Source organism: Melopsittacus undulatus, chromosome 1 (assembly GCF_012275295.1).
Source record: "Melopsittacus undulatus isolate bMelUnd1 chromosome 1, bMelUnd1.mat.Z, whole genome shotgun sequence".
Lineage (NCBI taxonomy): Eukaryota > Metazoa > Chordata > Aves > Psittaciformes > Psittaculidae > Melopsittacus > Melopsittacus undulatus.
Genome location: NC_047527.1, coordinates 2,207,133 through 2,232,942, shown reverse-complemented (window position 1 = coordinate 2,232,942; position 25,810 = coordinate 2,207,133). Strand labels below are relative to the sequence as shown.

At 45.7% G+C, this 25,810-nt stretch overlaps 1 protein-coding gene across 1 annotated transcript; it reads right to left on the bottom strand.

Moving 5' to 3' along the window:
• Positions 1-19,050: 19,050 nt before the first annotated feature.
• On the bottom strand, positions 19,051-24,934 carry LOC115947504 (ly6/PLAUR domain-containing protein 2-like). Its single transcript, XM_034068370.1, has 3 exons — positions 24,883-24,934; positions 20,447-20,566; positions 19,051-19,262 (listed from the first exon to the last, which is right to left on the bottom strand). The coding sequence occupies exons 1-3, from the start codon at positions 24,932-24,934 to the stop codon at positions 19,051-19,053; spliced, it is 384 nt and encodes a 127-aa protein (XP_033924261.1).
• Positions 24,935-25,810: the final 876 nt, after the last annotated feature.

Genomic DNA, 25,810 nt, shown 5'->3' with positions numbered 1-25,810 from the left:
AAGGACCTTAGTATCAGCCAGTTCCAATCCCCCTGCCATGGGCAGGGACACCTCACACTAAACCATGTCACCCAAGGCTCTGTCCAGCCTGGCCTTGAACACTGCCAGGGATGGAGCATTCACCACTTCTCTGGGCACCCTGTGCCAGTGCCTCAGCACCCTCACAGTAAAGAACTTCTTCCTTATGTCCAATCTAAACTTCCCCTGTTTCATTCTGAACCCATCACCCCTTGTCCTATCACTGCAGTCCCTGATGAAGAGTCCCTCTCCAGCATCCTTGTAGCCCCCTTCACACACTGGAAGCTGCTCTGAGGTCTCCACGCAGCTTCTCTTCTCCAGGCTAAACAGCCCCAATGTTCTCAGCCTGGCTCCATACAGGAGCTGCTCCAGCCCCTGTTCATCCTCATGGCCTCCTCTGGACTTGCTCCAACAGCTCCATGTCCTTCTTATGCTGAGGACATCAGTACTGCACACAGTGCTGCAAGTGGGGTTAAGATGAAAGATGCAAGTGGAGTCAAGGTGAAAGGAGCACCAGCCCACAGCAGGCAGTGGAGTCTGGGTTACTGGTGGCACCAGGACACCTCATTAACAATTAGCTCTTCACTACAGATCCTCTGAAGCCTTAAAAAGGGCTGAGCTGTCTTCAGTCCCAGTGAAGGCTTCAGTAAAGTCTCTTCCATCTGTATATCTCTTTTCCTGAAACCCAAAGGGACTTCACGAACTCTTGCCATGCAACCAATTTAAACCAACCAATATGTTGTTTACCTGCGTATGCACCAACCCACGATCAGATGAGCTGTGTCCTTACAAAACTGGGCTAAAAACAAGCCTGAAGTTGTTTTCCATCTTTCCTGGCTGCTGCCAATCTCCGGGCTCTGGGGAGAGACGACACAGGGGAAGACGTGTTTTTAGTGTGAAGGCAGCTGTCAGTGTATTTGGGGATGGCATCCAGATCTGAAATAGAAACAAACACCCAGGAGATGGTGATAGACTCTGACGCACTTACAGAGGAGGAGGAAAGCTGTTCTGGTGAGGAGAGGAGAGTTAATAGCAAGACATCTGATTTCAGCCCCAGAAAATAAGGGGTTTTAAACTATCAGCCACCAGCCATGGCCAGCTTGGGAAACAGGTCTAGCTTATCTTTGTCTTTGGAGAATGCAAAAAGGAGATTATTGGGGTTTTACCTGCTGGTGTCCTTAGATCATGATAGCACTTTCTACAAGCTTAATTTGTGCTGTGCCAGCTCTATGCCACGGTCTGGTTGTGGTTCTGCATGCATACCAAGCAACTCTAGGTGCCTTAGGGGGCTTTTACTGCTAGCCTCAATGAGACAAGCAAAAGATCTCCTCAGCTTGTAAGTCTCAACCTTTATCTTTACTTCTTCTTATCACTGCTTTAAAGAGAAAACACTGTCAGAATTACAGCATTTGCTTTTGAAAGATCAGGTCTCCAAGTACATTGGTTTTCATTATTTGTGACCCTGTCAGCTTCAAGCCATGATTACCCTGGGTGTGATCCAAGCTATGTGCAAGATCTCATCAGCTAGAAGGTCATCACAACAAGGCTCCTTAGAGGATCTGTTGTTACAGTGGTCTCCTGGGGCATGGTTGGGTTGGAGAAAAGAGCTGAGAAGTGTTTTATTTAGGCACTCTGTGAGCTACATTACACCTCTATGAAGGCAGTTCATGAATCCTTATTCAATGGGAAACCACAGATGAGAGTCTGTCATTGATGGACTTTGCTCATAAGAAAGAAGCAACAGTACACATTAGGGATATAAAACACTGAGTAAATGTGACAATGGTTTAACAAGATTTGATGGCAAGGTATAGTTGAGTATTATTGCATAGAGGACGGGGTTAGACAAAACTGTCAGGGACACCCTCCCATTGAGTCGTGATGTTCAGAAAGGATCCCCTTGTGTTCTAAACTCCTCAGAGAGCGCCCTAGGTGTGCCTAGATCCACACTTAGGCCCACACTTGGTCAACGATTTGTGTCTGAAGGATAAACCTGTCTAACAGGGTTCTCAGAGAAGCTGTGGCTGCCCCATCCCTGGCAGTGTTCAAGGCCAGGTTGGACACAGGGGCTTGGAGCAAGCTGCTCTAGTGGAAAGTGTCCCTGTCCATGGCAGGGGCTTGGAACTGGAGGAACTTTAAAGTCCCTTCCAAACCATTCTATGAGTCCATAAAAGAGGTTTTATAACTTGGAAAGGAGGAGCAAGGAGTGGAGAAGGCAGCATCTCTGCTTACTTCAGATTTGTTTTATCACGTATCAAACCTTTATATACAGCATAATTATAAGTAATAAACATACTGAAGTTAGAGACAGCAAAATGACACTTAGGTGAAGCAGAAGATTAAACATTCCTGTTGCTATTGGTTACCATCCAAGAATTTTCTCACCATCCTTTTTCGCTCTTTCCAAGATACGTTGTATGTCTTCAGTATCATGATGAAAGGTGATTAAAGTCTTGTTTCCACTGTTTTGGATATGTTCTAGGAGTTACATGGGTCATTGTGTTGTAGTAGTTTCCTCTCCATTTTTTGTTCTGATGGGAGTAGGCAGTAAGTCTTGACTCAATTATAATTATATTCTAACAACTGATAAGATGTAAAAGCTGAGTAATTAAAGTTGTATCCCAAACCTTTAGTAAAGTTACAAATGCAGATATTTGAGTGATTGCTTTTACCTATGGTAGATTTATCTACAAACATAAAACCAGAAACATTTCTCATACAAACACATCCTTTTCCAATGTATATACACACCAGTATATTTTCAGGGGTGTCATCAGGATGTATTTCAAAATGACAACTCATTCAGTGTCAAGACAAATGTCTTGAGCTTTAATGATGCTACTCTTACAAATAAATCCTTGTTCCTGTACAACGCGTATTAGCATCAATAGCTCATCATTTGTTTTCATTCTGTTGGGCCTCTCTATGTCCTAACGGATACAGCACAGCTCTATTGTGGTTTAAACCTACCACAATAGTTGCATATATGGTATAAACCAAAGCATAACATATGGTTAAGACAAAAGCTGTGGCCTTATTGTTGATGGGGTCATAAGTGAAATGGACTAAATACAACAAAGAGAGTCTCATTGGAGTCCTCTTGTGCCAGTTATCTTGAATGAGGCAGAGAAAGCAAGTGCTTTTCATCAAATGGGAAAGGGGAATGAGCAGGCACTCCTGTCACCTACCCAGAGCACACATGTGAGAACCTGCCCTCCATTGGCAGCACAAGGATGCATACAAAGGGATGAGCTTCAGCTTTTAGGGCCCCTTGTAAAAACCTTCTAAAAGGCCTTAGAAAATCGTTGGCAAACCTGTGGCATTTCTTTCACATGTAATAAAATGCAGCTGTTGACAGGCTGTTGCTTCAACCAGCCAGGAAATCTGTGGGAAAATAATACCAAGTGTGTGCAGTCCAGCACTGACTTTACATCAGGTGGCAACCGTTTGGTCGCACAAGCGCATCTAACCCCTATAGAGAATGATGAATCACTTGGTAAATAGTGGCAAAGCAGAAATGGATCTTCATGCATTGAAGTCTCTTTATGTTTTGTCTGGAAATGTCTCTTTGGTAGCAGAGTAGAGTATTTGGGGGAAAGGAAAGGGAAAGGAGGAGGGGAAAGGGGAAAACAGAAGGGGAAAGGGGAAGAAGGGGAAAACAGAAAGGGAAGTATAAGGGGAAAAGGGAAGGAGAATGAGAAAGCAGAAGGAGAAGGGGAAAAAAAGAAGAGGAAAGCAGAAGGAGAAGGGGAAAGGGAAAGGAGAAGGGGAAAGGGAAAGAGAAAGGAGAAGGGGAAAGGGAAAGGAGAAGGAGAAATGGGAAGGAGAAGGGGGAGAGAAAGATGAAGATGAAGATAGAAGAGAAGAGAAGAGAAGAGAAGAGAAGAGAAGAGAAGAGAAGAGAAGAGAAGAGAAGAGAAGAGAGGAGAAGCAGTCTAAGCTGAGGTGTTCAGCTCCTCTTTCATGTTCTCAAGTTTTTTTATTCAGACTGTCTTTTCTCCCTGGCCCTATGGGTGTTTCCATGGAACTCACTAACCTGTAGAGCTCAGCCATCCTCCACCCCACCATCAGCCTGCTGGCTCCCCTATCCTGCAGTGCTCAGGGGAGGACAAGGATGCTCTCTTCAATCTGAGAAGTCATAGAGACCTGAGCCAGGCTGGTGGGATCCATGCTACAGAGGATACACCCATCTCCCAACCTCTGAACCATGGTCCCAGTGGTGTTTGGGCTTGGAGCTATGATGGGGTGGCTGTGTGGTTTGGAAAGCCCAGGCCAGCAGGAGCACATATATATGGGACTCTATGTGTGGGTAGATAGATGTGCCTGTGTATTTGTCTCTCCCTAGTTGCTCAATAACCTCACCTGTTTACATTGGCATGTTCTTGACACCCCTGGAGGTCAAGGAAGAGATAATGGGGTTTATGGCATCCTGTAAGCATGCAGATCCTGAAACAACATGTGACAACATGATTGTTTTATTGAGGAGGATTAAGTGCATCTAAGTTTAATGAGGCCTTTAGGAGTCAGTACTCGGGCACCAGCTAGCTGTCAAGCACTACATACATTCAAGTCCCTAGAAGTTTGCTGCTGATTGTCTCCAAGATCCTCAGGATCCTCATGCTCTGATTCTGGGGAGGAGTGACATTGTCACCCTATACCAGCCCCAGCAGTCAGGTAGAAAGATGTCAGGAAATGCCTCTGCCATGTACTAGATGCACGCAGTCCGCAGGGGCTGGCTATGTCACATAGAATAATGGAATAGTTTGGGTTGGAAGAGACCTTAAATCTCAATCAGTTCCAACCCCTGCCATGGGCAGGGACCCCTTCCACTGGAGCAGGGTTCTCCAAGCCCCTGTGTCCAACCTGGCCTTCAACACTGCCAGGGATGGGGCAGCCACAGCTTCTCTGGGCACCCTGTGCCAGCGCCTCAGCACCCTCACAGGGAAGAGCTTCTGCCTAAGAGCTCATCTCAGTCTCCCCTCGGGCAGGTTCAAACCATTCCCCTTGGCCTGTCCCTACAGGCCCTTGTCCCAAGCCCCTCTCCAGGTTTCCTGCAGCCCCTTTAGGCACTGGAGCTGCTCTCAGGTCTCCCCTTCAGGAGCCTTCTCTTGTCCAGGCTGCCCCAGCCCAGCTCTCTCAGCCTGGCTCCAGCCCTCGCAGCATCTCCGTAGCCTCCACTGGCCTCACTCCAGCAGTGGGTGGCAGCAGACTGCTGTATGGGTGGCACTAACCCCCTCTGCAGCCCAGGCAGGTCCAGCACAGAGAGGGATCATCTATATCCTGAGCAAGGGAGAAGGCATGGAGCTAAAGTTCTTCTGTTTCTCATTTCATAGCATTACTTCTCTCCTTGAAACTCAGTATCTGCCAAGTTCTGGGACAAATCTTGTTATAAGTGTAGGTCTGGGAAGATGCAGCAGAGTTAGCCCCACTGAAGTAAACAGCTTTTAAAGCAAACCAGGTCTATACTGAGCTCTTGAAATGCAGCTCTGTTATTTCCAATGTTTTCTTTAATTCCTTGCAAGGTTTTATTCCACTCTATTTTCGGTACCGAGATGTAGGTTTCCATTATAAATAGCTGCATATTCTACTTCAGTCTGATAACTAGGACAAAGATGCGCTGGGCATCCACACTTTGATTCTGGGGGATGAAGACTGCAGCATTTCCTGCCAAGATTCAGGTTTTCCATGAGACCTTTCTTTCAGGAAAAGTAACACCTTTGCATCTGGAAAGCGTCCTGTACTCCTGGGCTATAAATCAAATGGGAGCACTGGGAAGGATTCCTTGCCAAGCCAACAAATCCTAGAAACAAGGCTTTGAAGCTCTATAGCAACTTTCCCTCTGAGGAGCTCAGAGACTGAATTTAGACACAAAAACTTCAGCATCAAAGCTGGGTGATAAATATTCTCATTTCATAGTCAGAGAAGCTGTGAGAAGCCTGTGCATCCTCGTATGAGACACTGAAACAAAGCCCTTTGCAAAAGAGAAGAAATAGGCTCTGTGTGGTTTGTGAACAGTTTTAAATGACTGATTACTCCAGAGGAAATCAGAAGCAGGTTGCAACCATGTCCCAGTGAACAGAAACAGTCCTGTTTGCAAGAAATAGTGTTAGAATTAGGGGGAACTGATTGTGCAGGGCAACTGTGAAGGATGGCTCAGCTCCCACCCTCATCCTAATGTAGACTGGGGAAAGTCTCTCAACCTGTATAATATACATGGGCTTTGGCTCAGGACTTCAATCTACACGTTTCCAAGCTGTTGGTACAAATAGCACTACTTTGTGCAGCTGCATCTGGGAAGGGAAGCACTAGATCTGTTCTCTCATGGGGTCTGCTGGTGTGTGAAATAACAGCATCCAGTGAAGAGCAGCTGGATTGGCTCCCAAACCAGCCCTGCTTTGCCCAGGGGTTTGGACCACAGGCTCCAGAGCTCCCTTCCAACATCATTTGTATTATAATTCCCAATCTGGATCCATACCCAGGAGAAACTCCTTCTTTACTGCTTTACCCTCAACGCGCCTTTCATTTCACACCAGTTGCTGTCACTAGGTTTGTCAATTGAGACCCTATAGTCTCAATTCTCCCTCTTCAGAGGACTGCAGAGCAGTAGCTGTGCTGCACCCAAGTCAAGTCCTTGGCAGTTTGTTTGCAAAGGGGAAGGTGAAGCTGCCATAAGAAGCACAGATTTGCATCGACTAATGATACAGCCTTACCCTTCAGGGCATGAGTCATATTTACACAGCCATTAAGGGGAAGATGATAATCTCGTTATATAACCCTGGGTATTCTTCTGTGGTTGAAATAAATCATCTAGATTTGGTTTAAAAATAACCTTTCAAAAGAGTTTCCTGGGTTTTACAAGTGTACATAACTGCTTCCCTGGCTTACACACACACACAGCTCTGCTTGTCTGCAACTGAGGCACTCACTCTGGGTGCAACTATCCAGGTTTTACTGATTCAGGAGTATAATGTAGCTGCATTGGGAATGGGATCTCTCCAGGCTTGATCATAGAATCAATCATGGAACCATGGAATGGTTTGGGGTGGGAAGGACCTGAAGATCATCTGGTTCCGATTCCTTGCAGTGGGCAGGGATGTCTCACACTAGACCATGTCACCAAAGACACTGTCCAGCCTGGCCTTGAACACTGCCAGGGATGGAGCATTCACCACTTCTTTGGGCAACCCATTCCAGTGCCCCAGAACCCTCACAGTAAAGAACTTCTTCCTTGTATCAAAAAATGAACTCCTTTGTTTAAGATTAAACCCCTTGTGCTATCACTTCAGTCCCTGATGAACAGTCCCTTTCCAGCATCCTTGTAGGAAAGGTGCATGGAGAAACACAGGAAATGAGAGCCAGCATAAATAATAAATAAGCAATAAATGAGATGAGGTCCTGCTGTGAGACTCTATGGACAGCAGGGAATTGGAGTGATGTTGTTCCAGAGGGGAGAGCACAAGCATGCCTTGAACTTCAGACTGCAGCTCATGTTTGCAGCACCAGCAAAGGGCACGTTTATGCAGGGACATAAAAGGAAACCTCCATGCCCCCTCCTATGGGTATTACTGGATGACTCTGCAATCTCAGCAGGAGGTCACAAGTGCCTTGGCCTCCTGAAACTCTTCCTCTAAGGGAGAATTAACAACACAATAGATTCAAGAGGATTAGAAGCACAACATAGGTGATTCTCATGCTTTTCAGAGGCAGCAGTGCCAGGTCTCAGACCTGCAGCATGCTGGCAAGGCTGTTTGCTGCCTCCTGGTTTCCTTGCCTGTGCTGTATCACACAGTCATGAAGATGGATATTACCTGGAGGGCTTCCAAGCAGAGTGTTCAGCTGCCCAACTAATGCACTTCCCTTCGCTATGACCCTGGGGAAAGGGAGAAAACACAGTATATCCAGAGAAATGTGTTTATCAAGAATCCTGGCTGATACCTGCTGGGGAAACTTGTCTTAGACAGTTCCAAAGCCCAGGGGAAGGGCTCTCAGATTCTTAGCTGAAGCAACAAGCTGCTGATAGATTGATCTACATTGTGGAGATGAGCTAGGAACAGAATGGAGAGCACCTTGGGAAGACATTCACACTAATAAAAATCAGGTGGTAACTCATCCCAACCCCATGAATGTGTTGGGAGGGAATGGGGTCGATGTCTTGGTAATGTTACACCAAGAAAAGTCCTGTTTGCTTTGCTCAGGTAACTTGGGACAGGCTGAGAACATTGGGGCTGTTCAGCCTGGAGAAGAGAAGCTGTGTGGAGACCTCAGAGCAGTTTACAGTGTCTGAAGGGGGCTACAAGGATGCTGGAGAGGGACTCTGCATCAGGGACTGTAGTGATAGGACAAGGGGTCCTATTGAAACAGGGGAAGTTCAGGTTGGAGATAAGGAAGAAGTTCTTTACTGTGAGGGTGCTGAGGTGCTGGCACAGGGTGCCCAGAGAAATGGTGAATGCTCCATCCCTGGCAGTGTTCAAAGCCAGGCTGGACAGCACACTGGGTGACATGATCTAGTGTGAGGTGTCCTTGCCCATGGCAGGGAGCTGGAACTGGATGATCTTAAGGTCCCTTCCAACCCAAACCATTCTGTAATTCTATAATCTCTGCTTAAAGTTCTCCTCGCCTTGCATCTGTTACATAAACCAAAGCTGGCACCCAGCGTTTCAAAACACTTGCAGAGATATTTTACATAGGTTGGGTTTGGGTTGGGTGTTATTTCATTTAAAAATAAACAGCCTGCTTTCTACTCCTGCCATTGTTGCAAGGGACTGGCAAAGAAAGCCCATGACATGTTTACATGGAGCTTAGTTATGAAGTATGCTAAGCTGCTCTTTGTTGTTTCCAGAGCCAAAAAGTCCCAGGTTTTTTGCTCTCAAAACTCTTCTAAGCAGCATCAGTCAGTTTGATTTTTCCCCAGGTTCAGTGAGGTTGTAAAACTACTTTTCTATTCAACACATCAGAGACAAACATATTTCTGTGATGCCAGCCTTATGGAGTTTAACCATGACAAGTGCAAGGTCCTACACCTGGGTCGGAGCAATCCCAGGCACAGCTACAGGTTGGACAGAGAAGAGATTCAGAGCAGCCCAAGGAGAAGGACTAGGTGTGTTTGTTGATGAGAAAATGAACATGAACCAGCTTCAGTGTGTGCTCGCAGCCCAGAAAGCAACCGTATCCTGGGCTGCATCAAAAGGAGCGTGACCAGCAGATCAAAGCAGGTGATCCTGCCCCTCTACTCTGCTCTTGTGAGACCTCACCTGAAGCATTGTGTGCAGTTCTGGTGTCCTCAACATAAGGACATGGAGCTGTTGGAACAAGTCCAGAGGAGTCCATGAGGATGAGCAGGGGCTGGAGCACCTCCTGTATGGAGCCAGGCTTGAGAACATTGGGGCTGTTGAGCCTGGAGAAGAGAAGCTGCATGGAGACCTCAGAGCAGCTTCCGGTGTCTGAAGGGGGCTACAAGGATGCTAGAGAGGGACTCTTCATCAGGGACTGCAGTGATAGGACAAGGGGTGATGGGTTCAGACTGAAATAGGGGAAGTTCAGTTTGGATATAAGGAAGAAGTTCTTTACTGTGAGGGTGCTGAGGTGCTGGCACAGGGTGCCCAGGGAGGTTGTGAATGCTCCATCCCTGGCAGTGTTCAAGGCCAGGTTGGACAGAGCCTTGGGTGACATGGTCTAGCATGGGGTGTCCCTGCCCATGGCAGGAGGGGTAGAACTGGATGATATTAAGGTCCTTTCCAACCCAAACCATTCTGTGGTTTTATGATTTTATGATTGTAGGAATCATGAGGGAAAATATTACTCAACACACTGGAAAGTTCAAAAACTTTTGAGGAATGGAAAAAAAATAGAAAAAAAACCCTCTGATATAACTGGAAATTACATTAAATCAAACTCTTCTTCTTACTCATCCTAAGCTACAAGCTACTGTGCAGAAGATACATATGAGCTTGTGAAGCAGCAGTGTGCAAGCAGACATGATGCTGTTGCTGCTGTCTCATTGTGGTGACTGTTCCTCATCATTGCAAAGTACCTGATGTTCTGTTCCTGCCCTGACAATGTTTCTGTCCTAGTTCAAGCACCAAGTGCTTTGGCAGATCAAAAAAGCAGTTTGGCTTCACTCAGCCCACTTGAGTCATGTTGCTGCCATCAGGTTTCACAACAGCTGTAGAAATGCTGCTAATCCTATGGTCATGCACAACACAAAGGAGGCACTGCTCGATGCTGTGATGGGACACCATGGTGCATACCCATGTACTCTCCTAGTAAAGTAAGGAAAATGGCATTTAGCTTTCTGGTTGAGGAGATGAAATACTAAGAAAATCATAACAAATACTTCAATTTTGGGTCAGAAAGACTTTGAGGAGCCAGAGCAACTTCAGCAAGATGTTTTCAGTGAGATGAATAATGGGAGGTATGAGGGAGGCTGACAGACTGGTTTTCTTCACCCTGGAGGAGGTGAAGGGAAGATCTTATTGCTGTCTACAACTACCCAAGTGTATGGAAGACTGAGACAGACTCTTCTTGAAGATGCACAGTGATACAAGAGACAACAGACCCGAGGTACTGGGAGAGAACAGGAGCAGAGGCTGCAAGTGAGCATCAGACACATTCTTAAACAGAGGCAGGCAAACCTTCAGGGAAAGCATAAGCCTTGAACAGCAAAGGACAGAACTGCCAGGAGACCGCCCCCCCATTGAGTCATGGGAACCTTCTATGAGGCTCAGAAAGGATCTTGTTGTGTTCTAAGCTTCTCAGAGAGGACTTTCGGTGTGGCTAGATCCAGAATTAGTCCCTCACTTGGTCAGTGACTTATGTCTAAAGGATTACACATGCACAATCAATCCTTTATATCACTTAGATAAGATTTCTACATTTAGAATGCTATTAATCACTTACCAAGGATCTGTTATGGCAAGGAATCACTCAGCCTTGAGGAATAACCTTGAGAGATGTCACTATTCCAGGGGAGACCCTGGTGTGCAACCCACTGCCATGGGCCCTGAGCTGTCTGCTATAGATGGAGTGAGATAACTTACTCAATAGTCACGTTTTCACAGAAGTTAGGGGTTTTTTGACCAAATCAGCCTTGAGCTGGACCTTGACCAGCACTGTGGTTGAGGGTTGCAGACTGTGGCTATTGTGTCATCCCCCGAATCCCTTTGAGTTGGATGCAGCTCTCATGACCAGACACATCCATTACAGTCACCATTGGTGGTTATCACTGTATGGGAAATAGAGGTCAATCTGAAGAGGTATCACATCTCCATAGAACTGAGCTATATGCTCATTATGCATGACATGCCAATTGCTCCTTGCAAGAGAGGTTCAGGTTTATACTTAAGCAGATAGCTTTGTCCTATGGTTTGAGTGCTCTGTTTTGGTCTGGGGGTGCAAAGACAAAGCACAGTGCCTCACCCACACAGATTTTATGCTTTTCAGACTAAATCTCATGCAGGAGCAGTGATCCCTGCCATAAGAGCCGAAATGCAAGAAACATGCTGACAAACAGGCCAGAGATCAAAGAGGTGAAGCATCCATGGCCAATGCAGGGAGGGGAAGATTAGCCTCCTCCACATGTGGCTTGTCAAAGCGATGACAACTACACAGATGCACAAGTTGAAGTCATGGAGCTTGAGCACTGAGAAGTGGCTGCAATGAGCTGTGTCTAATGTTGTTTAGCTGGTAGGGATCTCAACAAATCTCCTTGGTTCAAGGAGAGGGGGGGCTGAAGCATGAAACTGTATGAAGAATTCTCACCACTCACCTCTAATAGAATTAAAGTTGAGGTGTTGGGGCTTTCTGATTTTTTCCCTTTTCTGATTTTTCTACCTTTTCTGCTCAGTGCAATTTGCTACATGCCCAACTCTGTAAGCTTTGGTATAGCTGGGGACATCCCCATGAATTATAGAATGGTTTAGCTTGGAAAGAACCTTTAGATTAGCCAGTTCCAATCCCCCTGCCATGGGCAGGGATGCCTCACTCTAGACTACGTCACCCAAGACTGTCCAACCTGGCTTTGAACACTGCCAGGGATGGAGCATTCACCACTTCTCTGGGCACCCTGTGCCAGCACCTCAGCACCCTCACAGTAAAGAACTTCTTCCTTATATCTAACCTGAACTTCCCCTGTTTCAGTCTGAACCCATCACCCCTTGTCCTATCACTGCAGTCCCTGATGAAGAGTCCCTCTCCAGCATCCTTGTAGCCCCCTTCAGACACTGGAAGGTTGCTATGAGGAAGGACTGCTGCACAGTCACAGTTTACTTTCTTTCCCAGTGTATGTTCCTGGCTCATGATGCCAGGCTTGGTGCAAACATAAAAGACACTGAAAATAGGACCCATCTCACCAAATCCTGGACGTTTTTAATGTGGAAGACTCCACCAGAACTATTCATTCAAGCTCCTTGAAAAGTTATCACTAAGAAACAACCATTTCCAACCCACTCCATCCTAGAATAAATGCTAACATATGGAATTAATTGTGCCTTGGTCAAATTAGTTGTGATTCTCTGTCTTTCCACTGGTTCTCAAGGGAGCCATGAGGAAGGATTCATGTGTACATGACTACACTGTAATTCTGCCCTATTCTCAGTTACACCGCTCTACAAAACAATACTTCCTCTTGCAGCAAATCCATCAAAGCTGTTAGTAAGAGAAGAGTCCCATGTTACCAGATTTCCTTTCCTTATGGGAACACTTGCATTGCTCATCCTCAGACTCATAAAATGAGCATTTCCAAGCAGTTGTATGGCACAAGAGGAAGGAGAAAAGTGCTGCTTGTTACTTCTCTCCCCTGTGTCCTGCCATGAGAAGCTGCACTGGTCCACAGCAAAGAGGAGACATAACCCTCTCAGCCTTGTGGCTTTATGTCTCATGGAAAACACAGTAATAATCCAATGGGGTTTAGTGTCTCCTTAGGAGCTCTTCTTCAGATGTCTACCCCCAAGACCCCACCAAAATCACTGCTCTCCAGAATAACGTGCCTCTGACTGTGGTTTTCTCAGATACCATGAAGATGCCCTCAGTGTCAGGAGCTAGATTGACAGTCTCACATGGAGATATTGAAGTGTGCCACAGCCAAACAAGCAGCCCCTGAAATAAGGCTTACTTAAGCATCTCTATGCCCAACGACTCTCCATACCCAGCTGGGAATGCCTGTATTATACTTATGTTCAAAATCTCCTTATGGGCAAAAAGCAAATATATAAGAAGCCAAGAACTTGTTATAACTGTGTGGGAAATCTTAGGTTTTATCAAAGAATTATAATTAGTGAAGATCAAATTATTACAGAAAAAATAAAAAGGAAATTATCATCATCTTCATCATCATAATTATTATTATTATTATTATTACAGAAAAGATTTCACTAAAAATACATTTTAAATTGTTATGTCCATATTGGTTTTTACCCCTTTCCTTGGTCTTATGCTCACTCTTGCACTAACGCCGCTGCCTCCCATCTCACAGGGAGGTGCAGTGATTCATCTGCATTCTGAGTTCTTCTTTGGGAGGAGTATGATGATGGAAATAGATTCTTCTTCCTCAACTGAGGATGAACTGGGATTCATCATGTTTATAAAAGCACTTTCATAACTTGCCCTTTTTAACTAGGTCAGAAGGTGCTGGTCCACTTCTCATAGGATTTTACCATGTATGCTGCATTTTACATTAGTTTGATGTTTGCCGTTTGTTCTCTTTGCTGTTCCAGAAGATCATTTTGCTTCTCCAGGTCTGCATTTCTTTGTTGGTGAGTTGCTTGCAGCTGAGGGGTCCCTAATTCCAAACTGATGCTCCACCTCATATCACCCCAACACTCTTCTGTGCCACATCCTGCATCTCCATCCCTTGATGCCTTTAGTGCTGTAGCACATCAGTATTTATGTTGGAGTCCTAAACTGTTCATTCTACAGACAACAACTCCTTGTTACAGCTATCTATGCAAACTTAAGAGTTGCACCACACAAAGGCAAACAAAAGCAAAACAAATTAGGCCAATTAGGAAAACTGTTGTTACAGCAAAGTTGAAAGCAGGTCAAGACAAGCTCAGACAGAGCAAGCCCAGCAAGTCTCAGCCCTGAGGAGCTGCAAACTCAATGAAAAGACTGTGGTCTATTGTGAGCAATGCCAGTATTGTGGTTACTGGGTTTCAGAGCTATACCATCATCTCTTGGAGTTGAGAGCCAATGGTTTTAATTCTGTGCACCTTTCTCTTGGCATGACTTCAGCTCCACCAGCCAAATATGCTCTGTGCACCTTACCAAGCCCAACAATGGCTCCATTTCAAGCATTTTCAGTGTATTCTTGTTGCATTAAGAGGGGTTTTAGCTCAGATCTATATGGTTGATGGGTCTGTCAATGTGCCAGGAAAAGCAAGGCCCTTGAGCTTCTGCAGGAGCTCTACTGGACACCACACTATATCTGAGGGCTTGATTGTCCCATATAGGGGTTCTCAGTCACAGATTCAATTATTCAAGGTTCTGGAAACACACAAAACAGATCTGAGCTGAGAGTTTTAATTATACAAATTTGTGATAGGTGAAGGTTCAAAGATTGCCATTGGTTGTACACTTACTGCAAGAACAAGCATAGAATGGTTTGGGTTGGAAAGGACTTTAAGATCATCCAGTTCTAACCACCTGTCTTGGGCAGGGACACCTCACACTAAACCATGTCACCCAAGGCTCTGTCCAACCTGGCCTTGAACACTGACAGGGATGGAACATTCACAACCTCCCTGGGCACTCTGTGCCAGTGCCTCAACACCCTCACAGTAAAGAACTTCTTCCTTATATCCAACCTGAATTTCCCCTTTTTCAGTCTGAACCCATCACCCCTTGTCCTATCACTGCAGTCCCTGATGAAGAGTCCCTCTGCAGCATCCTTGTAGCCCCCTTCAGACACTGGAAGCTGCTCTGAGGTCCCCATGCAGCTTCTATTCTCCACACAGAACTCTTCATTAGTCGCTGTTATTCCCAGGTCATCCCGACGTTTTAGGAATCCCTTGTATCTGTTCAATCTTCTCTATATTAACGCAAGTTCCTATTTTTTACCTATATGCCTATGGAACTTGAATGACCCTAGTCAGTCATACTTTTGTTACTGATTGGTGTAAATCTGGTATTACAATGAGCCCTTATCTTCAGTGTTTGGTAGCTGCTATGTGGTTTATCAGCACATCATGGCTTCAAGTTCCCACTCCTACAGGCAGTATATCACAGCCTGGCCACAGTGTTTTCATTCCACCCTCCATTCAGTTCCTCTTAGGTTATGTTAACGTTGTAGTGTTGCCTGGGGAACGATTGTAGGGTAGATTCCATTCATGCCATCCACATTCCACCCGGGAAGCAGCAGCTGCTTTTTACCCTAAGATTTCCTTCATGTATTACATTTATATCACATTATTATTATGGTATAACTTTGGGAGAATGGGGGAGTTCTCTCTAATTTCCCCCATTTCCCACACTGTCCATGACTTACATTCTCAGTGTCCATGACATAAGTGGTATTTTTAGTGTTGTTCTCTAAGATGACATTATAACACAATCCTCTGGCTCCTGATGTATTTGTTTTCAAATGCTCTTTGACATGAGAATGTTGTGATATTCTGGGCCTTGACTGCATTGCTTATCAACCAACACAAGGGAAGGACAGGGTAGTCTGAGCCCAGTAACTCATGTCTGAGGAAGTGCAGTGCTTTGCAATGAAAATCCATGAAAGCTGTATTTCTGCCTGGGTTTTGTGAGAACTTAATGCTGGTTTCATGTGCAGAAGTGCTGACGTACACAAGCTTCTGGAAAGAGAATAGGAAAACCTAATATTTCATCACCTTCTGTACTGAGACAGGCCTAGAACATTGGGGCTGTTCAGCATGGAGAAGAGAAGCTCCATGGAGACCTCAGAGCAGCTTCCAGTGTCTGAAGGGGGCTACAAGGATGGTGGAGAGGGACTCTTCATCAGGGACTGCAGTGATAAGACAAGGGGTGATGGGCTCAGACTGAATATACACTGAAAATACACTGACAGCTGCCTTCACACTAAAAACACGTCTTCCCCTGTGTCGTCTCTCCCCAGAGCCCGGAGATTGGCAGCAGCCAGGAAAGATGGAAAACAACTTCAGGCTTGTTTTTAGCCCAGTTTTGTAAGGACACAGCTCATCTGATCGTGGGTTGGTGCATATGCAGGTAAACAACATATTGGTTGGTTTAAATTGGTTGCATGGCAAGAGTTCGTGAAGTCCCTTTGGGTTTCAGGAAAAGAGATATACAGATGGAAGAGACTTTACTGAAGCCTTCACTGGGACTGAAGACAGCTCAGCCCTTTTTAAGGCTTCAGAGGATCTGTAGTGAAGAGCTAATTGTTAATGAGGTGTCCTGGTGCCACCAGGAACCCAGACTCCACTGCCTGCTGTGGGCTGGTGCTCCTTGCATCTTGATTCCACTTGCATCTTTCATCTTGACCCCACTTGCAGCACTGTGTGCAGTTCTGGTGTCCTCAACATAAGAAGGACATGGAGCTGTTGGAGCAAGTCCAGAGAAGGCCAAGAGGATGCTCAGGGGCTGGAGCACCTCCTGTATGGAGACAGGTTGAGAACATTGGGGCTGTTCAGTCTGGAGAAGAGAAGCTGTGTGGAGACCTCAGAGCAGCTTCCAGTGTCTGAAGGGGGCTACAAGGATGCTGGAGAGGGACTCTTCATCAGGGACTGCAGTGATAGGACAAAGGGTGATGGGTTCAGACTGAAACAGGGGAAGTTCAGGTTGGAGATAAGGAAGAAGTTCTTTGCTGTGAGGGTGCTGAGGCACTGGCACAGGGTGCCCAAAGAAGTGGTGAATGCTCCACCCCTGTCAGTGTTCAAGGCCAGGCTGGACAGAGCCTTGGGTGACATGGTCTAGTGTGAGGTGTCCCTGCCCATCGCGGGGGGGTGGAACTGGATAATTCAGTCCAGGTTGGTTGTTTCCAAACCAAACCATTCTATGATTCTGTCTCTATGAGGAGAGTAGCTAAGTATTTTTACCACATCCGAAAGCCTCCATTTACAACAATGCAAATAAATGAGGCTCTCTTCATCTTTTTTTGGTGTAAGAAGATGAAGTAGGGTTTGTCACAAGTGGCTGTGGGTAGAGATGAGGAAATGCTTATCCACACATCTGGGCTCCAGCTTTGCTTTCAGGGAAACTTTGGTTTCTTCACATTGTAGAAGAAAGTTACCAGCTATGGTTAAGTGCACTGGGTTTCTGGATGCAGCAAACATCATTCAATGATGCAAAAAGAAGAGAGGTGACCATGACCAAACTCGCCACAAAGTGGCCTGTCACCATTGCATTTTACCAATGCATGAGTGTGTGTTAAATCTTAGCAACAGCAGAGCAAGAACACCAAGTGCTTACTTCACGTCTTGTCACTTGTCACATGCGGGAGTTGTAAGCATATCTGACACTCTTCTTTCCCTGTGGGATTCATTCAGGAATCTTAATGGTCCTCTGTACTGTACTCAGTATCTGGACTACAGATGGGTTCATGTACTCATGGGTTCATGAGCGATACCTGGATTTAGAGAAGTAATATTTGCCTTGGAAAATTGCTGCCAAGGTGGACATAGGGTTATATAGCATAAATGGTGTAGAAGGAATATAGAGAGGGAGCGGTCTCACTACTGCTTATCTGTCAGAACAAGGGGTGTGAATGAATCTGTGAGGCAAGGGGTTTGAAAGAGTTTGTTTGAAGCAAGCTACACTTAGTGAAATGATGGCATTAAGCCTAAAAGGGTGCTGTGAAGGCTGTGAGCATGAATAAAATTAACATGCAGTAAGACACATGGGTGATGTTTTGCTGTTGGTTACAATACACAGCGGTCCTGATGCAGCTTCTGGGACAGCAGGAACCCAAGAGTGCCAATTGTTGGAAGGGGCAGATAGAAAGGGAGAACCTCCATAAAGTTCCACAAGGCCAAATGCAAGGTCCTGCCCCTTGATCAGGCAACCCCAAGTATAGAGGCTGGTGGTGAATGGATGGAGCAGCCCTGAGAAGGACTTGGGGCTGTTCAATGAGGAGAAGCTCCCCATGACCCAGCTTCAGTGAGTGCTGGAGCCCAGAATCCCCCCATGTGCTGGGCTGCACCCCCAGAGCATGAGCAGCAGCTCAGGGAGGGGATCCTGCCTCTCTGTAGCATGAAGGGGAGACCTGAGGGCACCTCCAGAGTCTAAAGAGGCTGCAGGAAAGCTGGAGAGGGGCTTGGGAATGTAGGGACAGGCCAAGGCTTGAACCTGCCCGAGGGGAGACTGAGATTAAATATAAGGAAGAAATTATTTACTGTGAGGGTTGTGAGGCAATAAAATATAAATAATAATAATAATAATAAAATAAAGCAAATACAATTTAAAAAAAATAAAATTATAAAATTATAAAATATTCATCCAAGGATGTGTGCAGTATAAGTAACTTCAGTGATCACCACAGTTTTAACACAACCTTTTTATTGTTCTCAAGAGGGTAAAGAAAACAAGAGATTTCAGCCTCCTTGGATTAGATCACTGGCTTAAGAAGTTTCTTCTCCTGCCTCATATTTTGGACACAGAAGTGTCTCCTTAACTTATGGTGTGCAAGAAGGGAATCTAGACAGAACAAAAGCCTGGTGTGGAAAGGACCTGCCACATAACCGAGTTTCATCTGAGAAGCTTGGTCAGTTCTACTGGCTAACACCTGGGGGACAAAGTGCTCTAAGGAGGTATGGGATGCTCTCAGTGCAAGACTATTCTGCTTTTAATAAACTTCATACAGTTTAGTTCAAAACCAAACTGATTAGCACAGCAAAGACACTCCATTGTTAATTTTGTGGGAGCTTTTGAATGGATTAAGAAATGCAGGTCAGAACTTCCCGAGTTTGGTTTCTCTCTTGGTTGTGGGAAAAGGATGCTCAATGAAGTGATTCCTGGAGCTGTTGATGGTTGTCAGTGAGGCACCCAAGCAAAACGCTGGGCTAGTAGGGGTTTATTCTCACTGGGTTCTTCAGCATTAAAGACCTCGCCATCAGCTCTTCACAGTCTAGTCCAGAAGAGGATGCAGAGACAGCTTGCTAGCACCACAGCTGGCACAAAGCTGCTCCTCAGACTAGCTGCACCATCCACATTGCACAAGTCAGTATAACAGCAGGAGACGGGGCGCGTCAAGCCAATCCCATCCACATCGGACGGGATGCAGACGGAAGAGCACATCTTGGTGACAGTCAGGACTCCCGTGAAGGGATAAACTACAACACAGAAAGAAAGGAGGAACAGTTAGGAATGGGAGGAATGGAGGAGAAGTTCCCTTGTCCCTAGTGAAAGACTAGGTGCTTTCACCACCAGTCTTAGCTACATTTCAAACACAATTGATCTACTTCCTGTCAAGAACACAGCTCCCACTGAGTGGCCACAAGCTGAACAGCACTTTGCATCCTCTGTGTCTGGATCAGCTTTACCCTATAAAAGGTCAATTAGGCTCTTTTTCTGCCCTGCTTTAACTCTGCCTCTCCCATGCACAACCAGAGCAGGACCATGCAAAGACAAAGCATCCACCTTCACAGTGCATTTCTCTGTTTGGACAGGTTATGACCTGTAGGGTCACCAGTCCAACTGATGATGCCTTCCTGAGAGCTGTTTGGCCACCAGATGACCAGAAGTTGATGTCCCCACTTTACCAAGCCTTGCTCATCTCTATTGGCCTCTCTACTCCAACCATCTTTCATAGAAGCATAGAATAGGTAGGATTGGAAAGGACCTCAAGATCATCTAGTTTCAACCCCCCTGCCACTGGCAGGGACACCTCACACAAACAGATCTTGAGTCACAGCCATGTAAATGGCCTGGAGGGCCAGAACTCTTTATCTACAGGGATGCTGGTGAGGGACTCTTCATTAGGGACTATAGTGATAGGACAAGGGGTAATGGATTGAAACTTAAACAGCAGAGGTTTAGATTGGATATAGAGAAGAAGTTCTTTACTGTGAGGGTGCTGAGGCACTGGAATGGGTTGCCCAGGGAGGTTGTGAATGCTCCATCCCTGGCAGTGTTCAAGGCCATGTTGGATGAAGCCTTGGGTGATATGGTTTAGTGTGAGGTGTCCCTGCCCATGGCAGGGGGGTTGGAACTGGATGATCTTAAGGTCCTTTCCAGGCCTAACTATTCTATGATTCTATGTCTCAAGCTCAAGTCAACATATTTTTTCTAACCATTCTCAACACTGAGCATCAACTATGAGCTTGCATTCACTAAGTATTCATGCACATGAAGACTGCTTTCCACAGCAGCAGGAGGCTTCTCTATGCCTCTAAGAAGTTCTCTTCCAGGCTTACGTATTTAAGGGAGAAAAGGGTCTGCTTTCCACACAGGCAGTCTTCACATTAGAAACACTGACTCATGTTAAAAATATGAATAAAGGAGTAATTGCCCTTACCATCCTCCAGGGAATACATAGTTGTCTTGCACATGGTTTCATTACTCTTGCAAGTCTGGATTGTCGTACACTGATCGACACTGACAGGTTCAGGGCACGTGTAACATTCCAAGGTTTGCCCTGCAAGGAGGAAAAACATAGGTTGGCATTATGTTGTCCACCATATGCTGTTGGTGTTCCTTCAGCTACCTCTGGGGAGGGTATCTCCCCAAAATTCTTATACCAAGAAGAGGGATGGAATAGACAGAGGTATTTATACCAATGGGAATGAGTAATTCAGTAGACTGGTGGTCAAGTGCAGCCTCAGATGTGGGTTCAAACCCATGGTAACAAGGCGAGCAAGACAGAGTCACACACATTGAAGTCCCCATGATTCAGAATAGACCTTGCAGCTGGTATACCTCTACTCTGTTCTTACTTTGCATCTGTTTTTCTTCTTGCTTTTGCATTAGAAGAGCAGCAGAAAGAGATCATAAACTCACAGAACCACAGAATGATGCAGGTTGGAAGGAACATCTGTAAGTCATCTAGTCCAATCCTCATGCTCAAGCAGAACCACCTAACACCAGGTACCCAGGACTGTGTCTAGATGGGTTTTTACTAACTCCAAGGATGGAGACTCCCCAGCCTCCCTGGACAACCTTCCTGCTTAGTCACCATCACAGTAATAAAGTCTTTCCTGATGCTCAAAGGGAACCTCCTGTGTTTCTGTTTGTGCCATGTGCCCATTGCCTCCGGTCCTGTCACTGGGCACCACTGAAAAGTGTCTGGCTCTATCCTCTTTGCACCCTCCCTTCAAGTATTTATAGTCATTAATAGGTTTCCCCTTGAGCCTTCTCCATGTTGAACAGTCAGCTCAGAGGAAGTGGCTCTCCACTGAACTCTCTCCAGTCTGTCCATGTCTCTCTTGTACTGGGAAGCCCAGAACTGGACACAGGACCCCACATATGGCCTCACCAATGTTGAGTAGAGGGGATTAATCACCTCCCTCTACCTGCATTCTTCATCCAATGCAACCCAGATACCAGTAACCTTCTTTGTCACAAAGGCACATGGCTAGTTCATGTTCAACGTGGTGTCCACCAGGACCCCCAGATCCTTCCAGCTGGATGGCCTCCAGCATAGAGTGAAGCATGGGTTTGTTCTTTCCTATGGGCAGGACTCTGCACTTGTCCTGATGTTCCTGTCAGCTCAGTTCTAAAACCTGTCAATGTCCCTCTTGATGGCACCTATGGTGTATCACCCACTCCTCCCACTCTTGTGTCATCCACAAGCCTGCTAGGGATGAGCTCTGCCCTATCAGCTGAATCATTAATGATGGTGTTAAACAGGACTGGACCCAGCATTGACTTTTGGGGTCAATACTGGGTTAAGTTACTAATCTTCAAGTGGGCTTTGTGCTGCTGAGTACCACCCACTGATCTTGGCTATCCAGACAGTTCTCTATCCACTTCACTGTCTGTTCATCCAGTCCATACCTCAACAGCTCGTCTATGAGGATTCTATAGGAGACAGTGTCAAAGGTCTTCCTGAAGGCCAGATAGACAATATTCACTGCTCTCCCCTCATCTACCAGGCCAGACACTTCATCATAGGAGTTTATGAAGTTGGTCAAGCATGACTTCCCCTTGGTGAGGGATCTGGATACAAAGGGAAATCAGACTTGAATGTGGGTTACAGCAGGGAGGACTTTATCTGATGCTGTCCAGTCTGTCAGCTCTTTGCAAAGACTGGGAGCTCTCAGACAGGAGAGTGTCCCAGAGAGAAAGAACTGTCTCCATCAGATCCACTGAGCCATGAGAACAAAGTAAGCACAATCCTTCCTCTGTGCTGAGATTCTGGTTTTGCAAGAAGAATGTGTAAGAAGTCATTTTAAAAAGATGACAGTGACCACAATATGCACAGGGTATGTGCTGCTCTCAACAGAGACTATAGGAACAGACTTTGGTACCCAAGTCTCCAAACCCAGTTCAAATCCGCCCTGCTTCATCCTTCATCTATGCACTTCACCAGTGCGTAGATGCTCTTCATCACCTCCCTGTTGAGCTGCAAAGGCCCATGCAAGCCTGCAGGTGCCAACTGGCTCCTATACACACATCATAGCCACAGCCCAAGTCTTTCAGTGCCTAAAGTCTTTTGAGATGGAGAGATTTTAGACAAAGACACCAAAGATGCAAGTTGGTTGTTATGCAGTATTTCCAGAGCACTCCAAGCTAAACGTATTGAGCCAACACATCCCCAAGCCATTTTTGGACAAGCTTTTTGGGGTACTTTGCTTTTCTTTCTGAAGAAGCCAACAGCTGAGCTGGGTCCTTTCTTCCACCATCCTAGCAGATACCTGCATGTGTGTGCCTTACAGGCATAGCAATGCATTTTGATACCCTCATAGACAATCAGTCCCTCCTTGCTCTAGAAAGCAGTCCTTACCCCATCGATGTGACATCCTTGCTGAAATCCCTTTAAACCCCATTGAGGAGAAACAATTCAGCTTATCTCAGCACGCCTAAAGCAGGGTGTCACAACAGCAGGCTCAGTCAAGCAAGCCACCTTATGAAAACAGACAATGCAACTTCACCCTAACTAGTAAGCCAGAAAGAGCCCTTTTCTAAACAGACACAGTAATTCTCTTCCTTCTATTCAAAGCAAACTTTCTGGTTCTGTTTGCCCATTGTGGGTTACTGTTTTGCTTGCATTAATTCTACGTCTGACAGCTGTCAAATACAGCTTTAAGGAGAAAGCTTCATCGTTATTCTCAGATTTCATTATATTCATCACTGGATAAATCAAAGCCACAGGATTTGTGTTCCTCTTTAGAAAGAAAATTACGCTTGTCCCTCCCCTGCAAAATCTGCTTTCAGGCCCGATGGTGGAGGAGGGAAAACATCCTTACATAAGAAGGAAAGAAATACAAAGGAAAAGGTCCTAACATTGCTCCACATCCCAACCAGGCACAGATATAATCACACTTTACAGTGTCTGGACCTGGAAGAGTTGTGTGGAGCACTCTAATATAAAATCATAGAATGGTTTGGGTTGAAAAGGAACTTAAGATCACCTGGTTCCAATCCCTTGCCATGGGCAGGGACACTTCACCCTAGATCATGTCACCCGAGACTCTGGCCTTGAACACTGCCAAGGATGGAGCATTCACCACTTCTTTGGGCATCCTGTTCCAGCGCCTCACCACCCTCACAGTGAATACCTTCTTCCTTATATCTAATATCTACCTATCCTTATAGGTAATATCTCCATTAACATCTCCTGCACTGACCCTGCATAGAAGTTACCTTGGCCAACCAGGGTAACACCAACTTTGAGCTTGGAATCATCAGTATAAAATAAGGGGTTTGTGCAGGAAGTTATTCTGGTGGAAGCATGGAGGGATGGGGAGTCTATGCCATGACGCCCTTTCCACTGTGCAGTCACCTTCCACCAGTGGAGGTTACGGCATCACCACTCATGTGGGTCTGCCTGAAATGAGGGGATTTCCTGCTTTTTAGGGAATGAAAACGCCAATATCCCAAACATCCTCCCATGCTTGGCTTCATGGATATGGTGATGGAGAAGAAGCAACTGAATCCCATTGATGGAAACAGAAGGGTAAGATTAGCATGGCATTCCTGGACAGCCTAAACTCATATGGCTTGATCCCTACCTCCATATCCCATATAGGTCACCCCCAGTATCAGGGGTGGTTGCCTACCCAACTTTGACTGTGTGCTTCAAGCCTAACCCCTCCAGCAAGAAGATAGGGACAGAAAGGAGGGAGGAAGGATAGTGAGAGTCACTCCTTGTGGTGACAAACTCTTATATTCTGCTGCAAAGAGAAAGTCCCTGAGGAAAGTCCACAAAATGCTTCACATTTGGTTGTTTCCCAAGTAGAAAGCGTCTTTGACTTCATGCGAACCATCCCACTTCCAAATGGGTGAAGCTTAATAAACCACATGTACAACATATAACACACACTGCATTAAAGTGGCTGGATGGATTTCAGGGTTAAGTATCAAAACAGGAACAGAAAGTTAAATGTATGTATTTGATATATTTTTATTATTAAATATATATTTAAATATTTCTAATTCTATTTCTATTTATACTTATATTTATATTTGGTTTTGTATTATCAAGTAATATAATTTTTATAGAAAGCTGAGAGTGAAATGGAGCAAGAACACATGAAAGTGAGAGCTGAGATATGTATTAAAGAAATTACACAGTATAATTATGCTTTGCCTTGTAACACTTCCTAAAGAGCCTGAACTAACAATCCCGATGAGACCATGATGGTCTTTAACATGTGACAAGCTGGAGATATTCCAAAGGCAGATTGTGTTGCTGAAAACTGCTCAAAGTGGGAGGCACGGATTTGAGAGGGAAAAGGTCGATCCCACCCCATCATGCTGCATCTCCGAGGATAAATCAGAGCAGGAACTTACCAAACTCCACGTAGGTGATGGCAACCAACAGAAGAGACAGAACCACCTTCATCTTGCACAGACCCTTGTCTCCTGGTCACTGGGCTGCCACTGCTCTTCACCAGTGGCTTTAACGGCTCACGTCCTGTTGGCTTGCCATACACCGATTCTAACCCCCAATCCAATTCTACTGGAAGAACGAGTCTGATTGAGCTATAAATGAATCAAACGGGTTACAAATCAGGCCCCACCTCCTGCCATGCCGTCATCTCTTTTCATGTTCCTTGGAGAAGAAAATGAGGTTTTGTAGAGTGGACATTTTGTGAGATTTATTTAAGCCGGGTGATTTGTGGTTAGGCACGATAGGTAAGCCCAGGGGTGTTAAATAATCCCAGTGGCTGTGCCTTGCCTTTCAGCTTGGTGATGCTTCTGTTTCGCAGTTGTTTGAGCTACATCAGTGGTTTCCATGAATCCTGAGGAAGAAAACAATCTGTGAACAGCAAGACACTGAACCTCGTGTACTTCTCTCCTCTGGGTTTTACCCCCAGCAAGGGCCAGAGGTTATCAGGAGGAAAAGAAGTGGAGAGCTGATTTGCAGTCCCTTACTCACTTGGGGTTTTGGCACTGTAATATCTCTGCCCAAGCTATAGGATCAGGAGGCTGAGGGTTGGAGTGCACTGCCTCCCTCTCTCCTCTCCCTGCCCTTTACAGGCCAAGGTGGTAGGAACGCTTAGAAGACAGCATAGAATCATAGAACGGTTTGGTTTGGAAAGGACCTGAAGCTCATCCAGTTCCAATCCCCCTGCCAGGGATGCCTCACACTAGACCATGCCACCCAAGGCTCTGTCCAACCTGGCCTTGAACACTGCCAGGGATGGGGCATTCACCATTTCTTTGGGCACCCTGTGCCAGCACCTCAGCACACTCACAATAAAGAGCTTCTTCCTTA

Bases quoted from the DNA above. Each gene is read 5' to 3' on its own strand.
- LOC115947504 (XM_034068370.1), bottom strand. From the start codon at position 24,934: ATGAAGGTGGTTCTGTCTCTTCTGTTGGTTGCCATCACCTACGTGGAG. The intron at 20,567-24,882 runs GTAAGTTCCTGC...TCCTCCTTGCAG, and splicing joins CATCACCTACGTGGAGTTTG to GGCAAACCTTGGAATGTTAC. The intron at 19,263-20,446 runs GTAAGGGCAATT...TCTGTGTTGTAG, and splicing joins TATGTATTCCCTGGAGGATG to TTTATCCCTTCACGGGAGTC.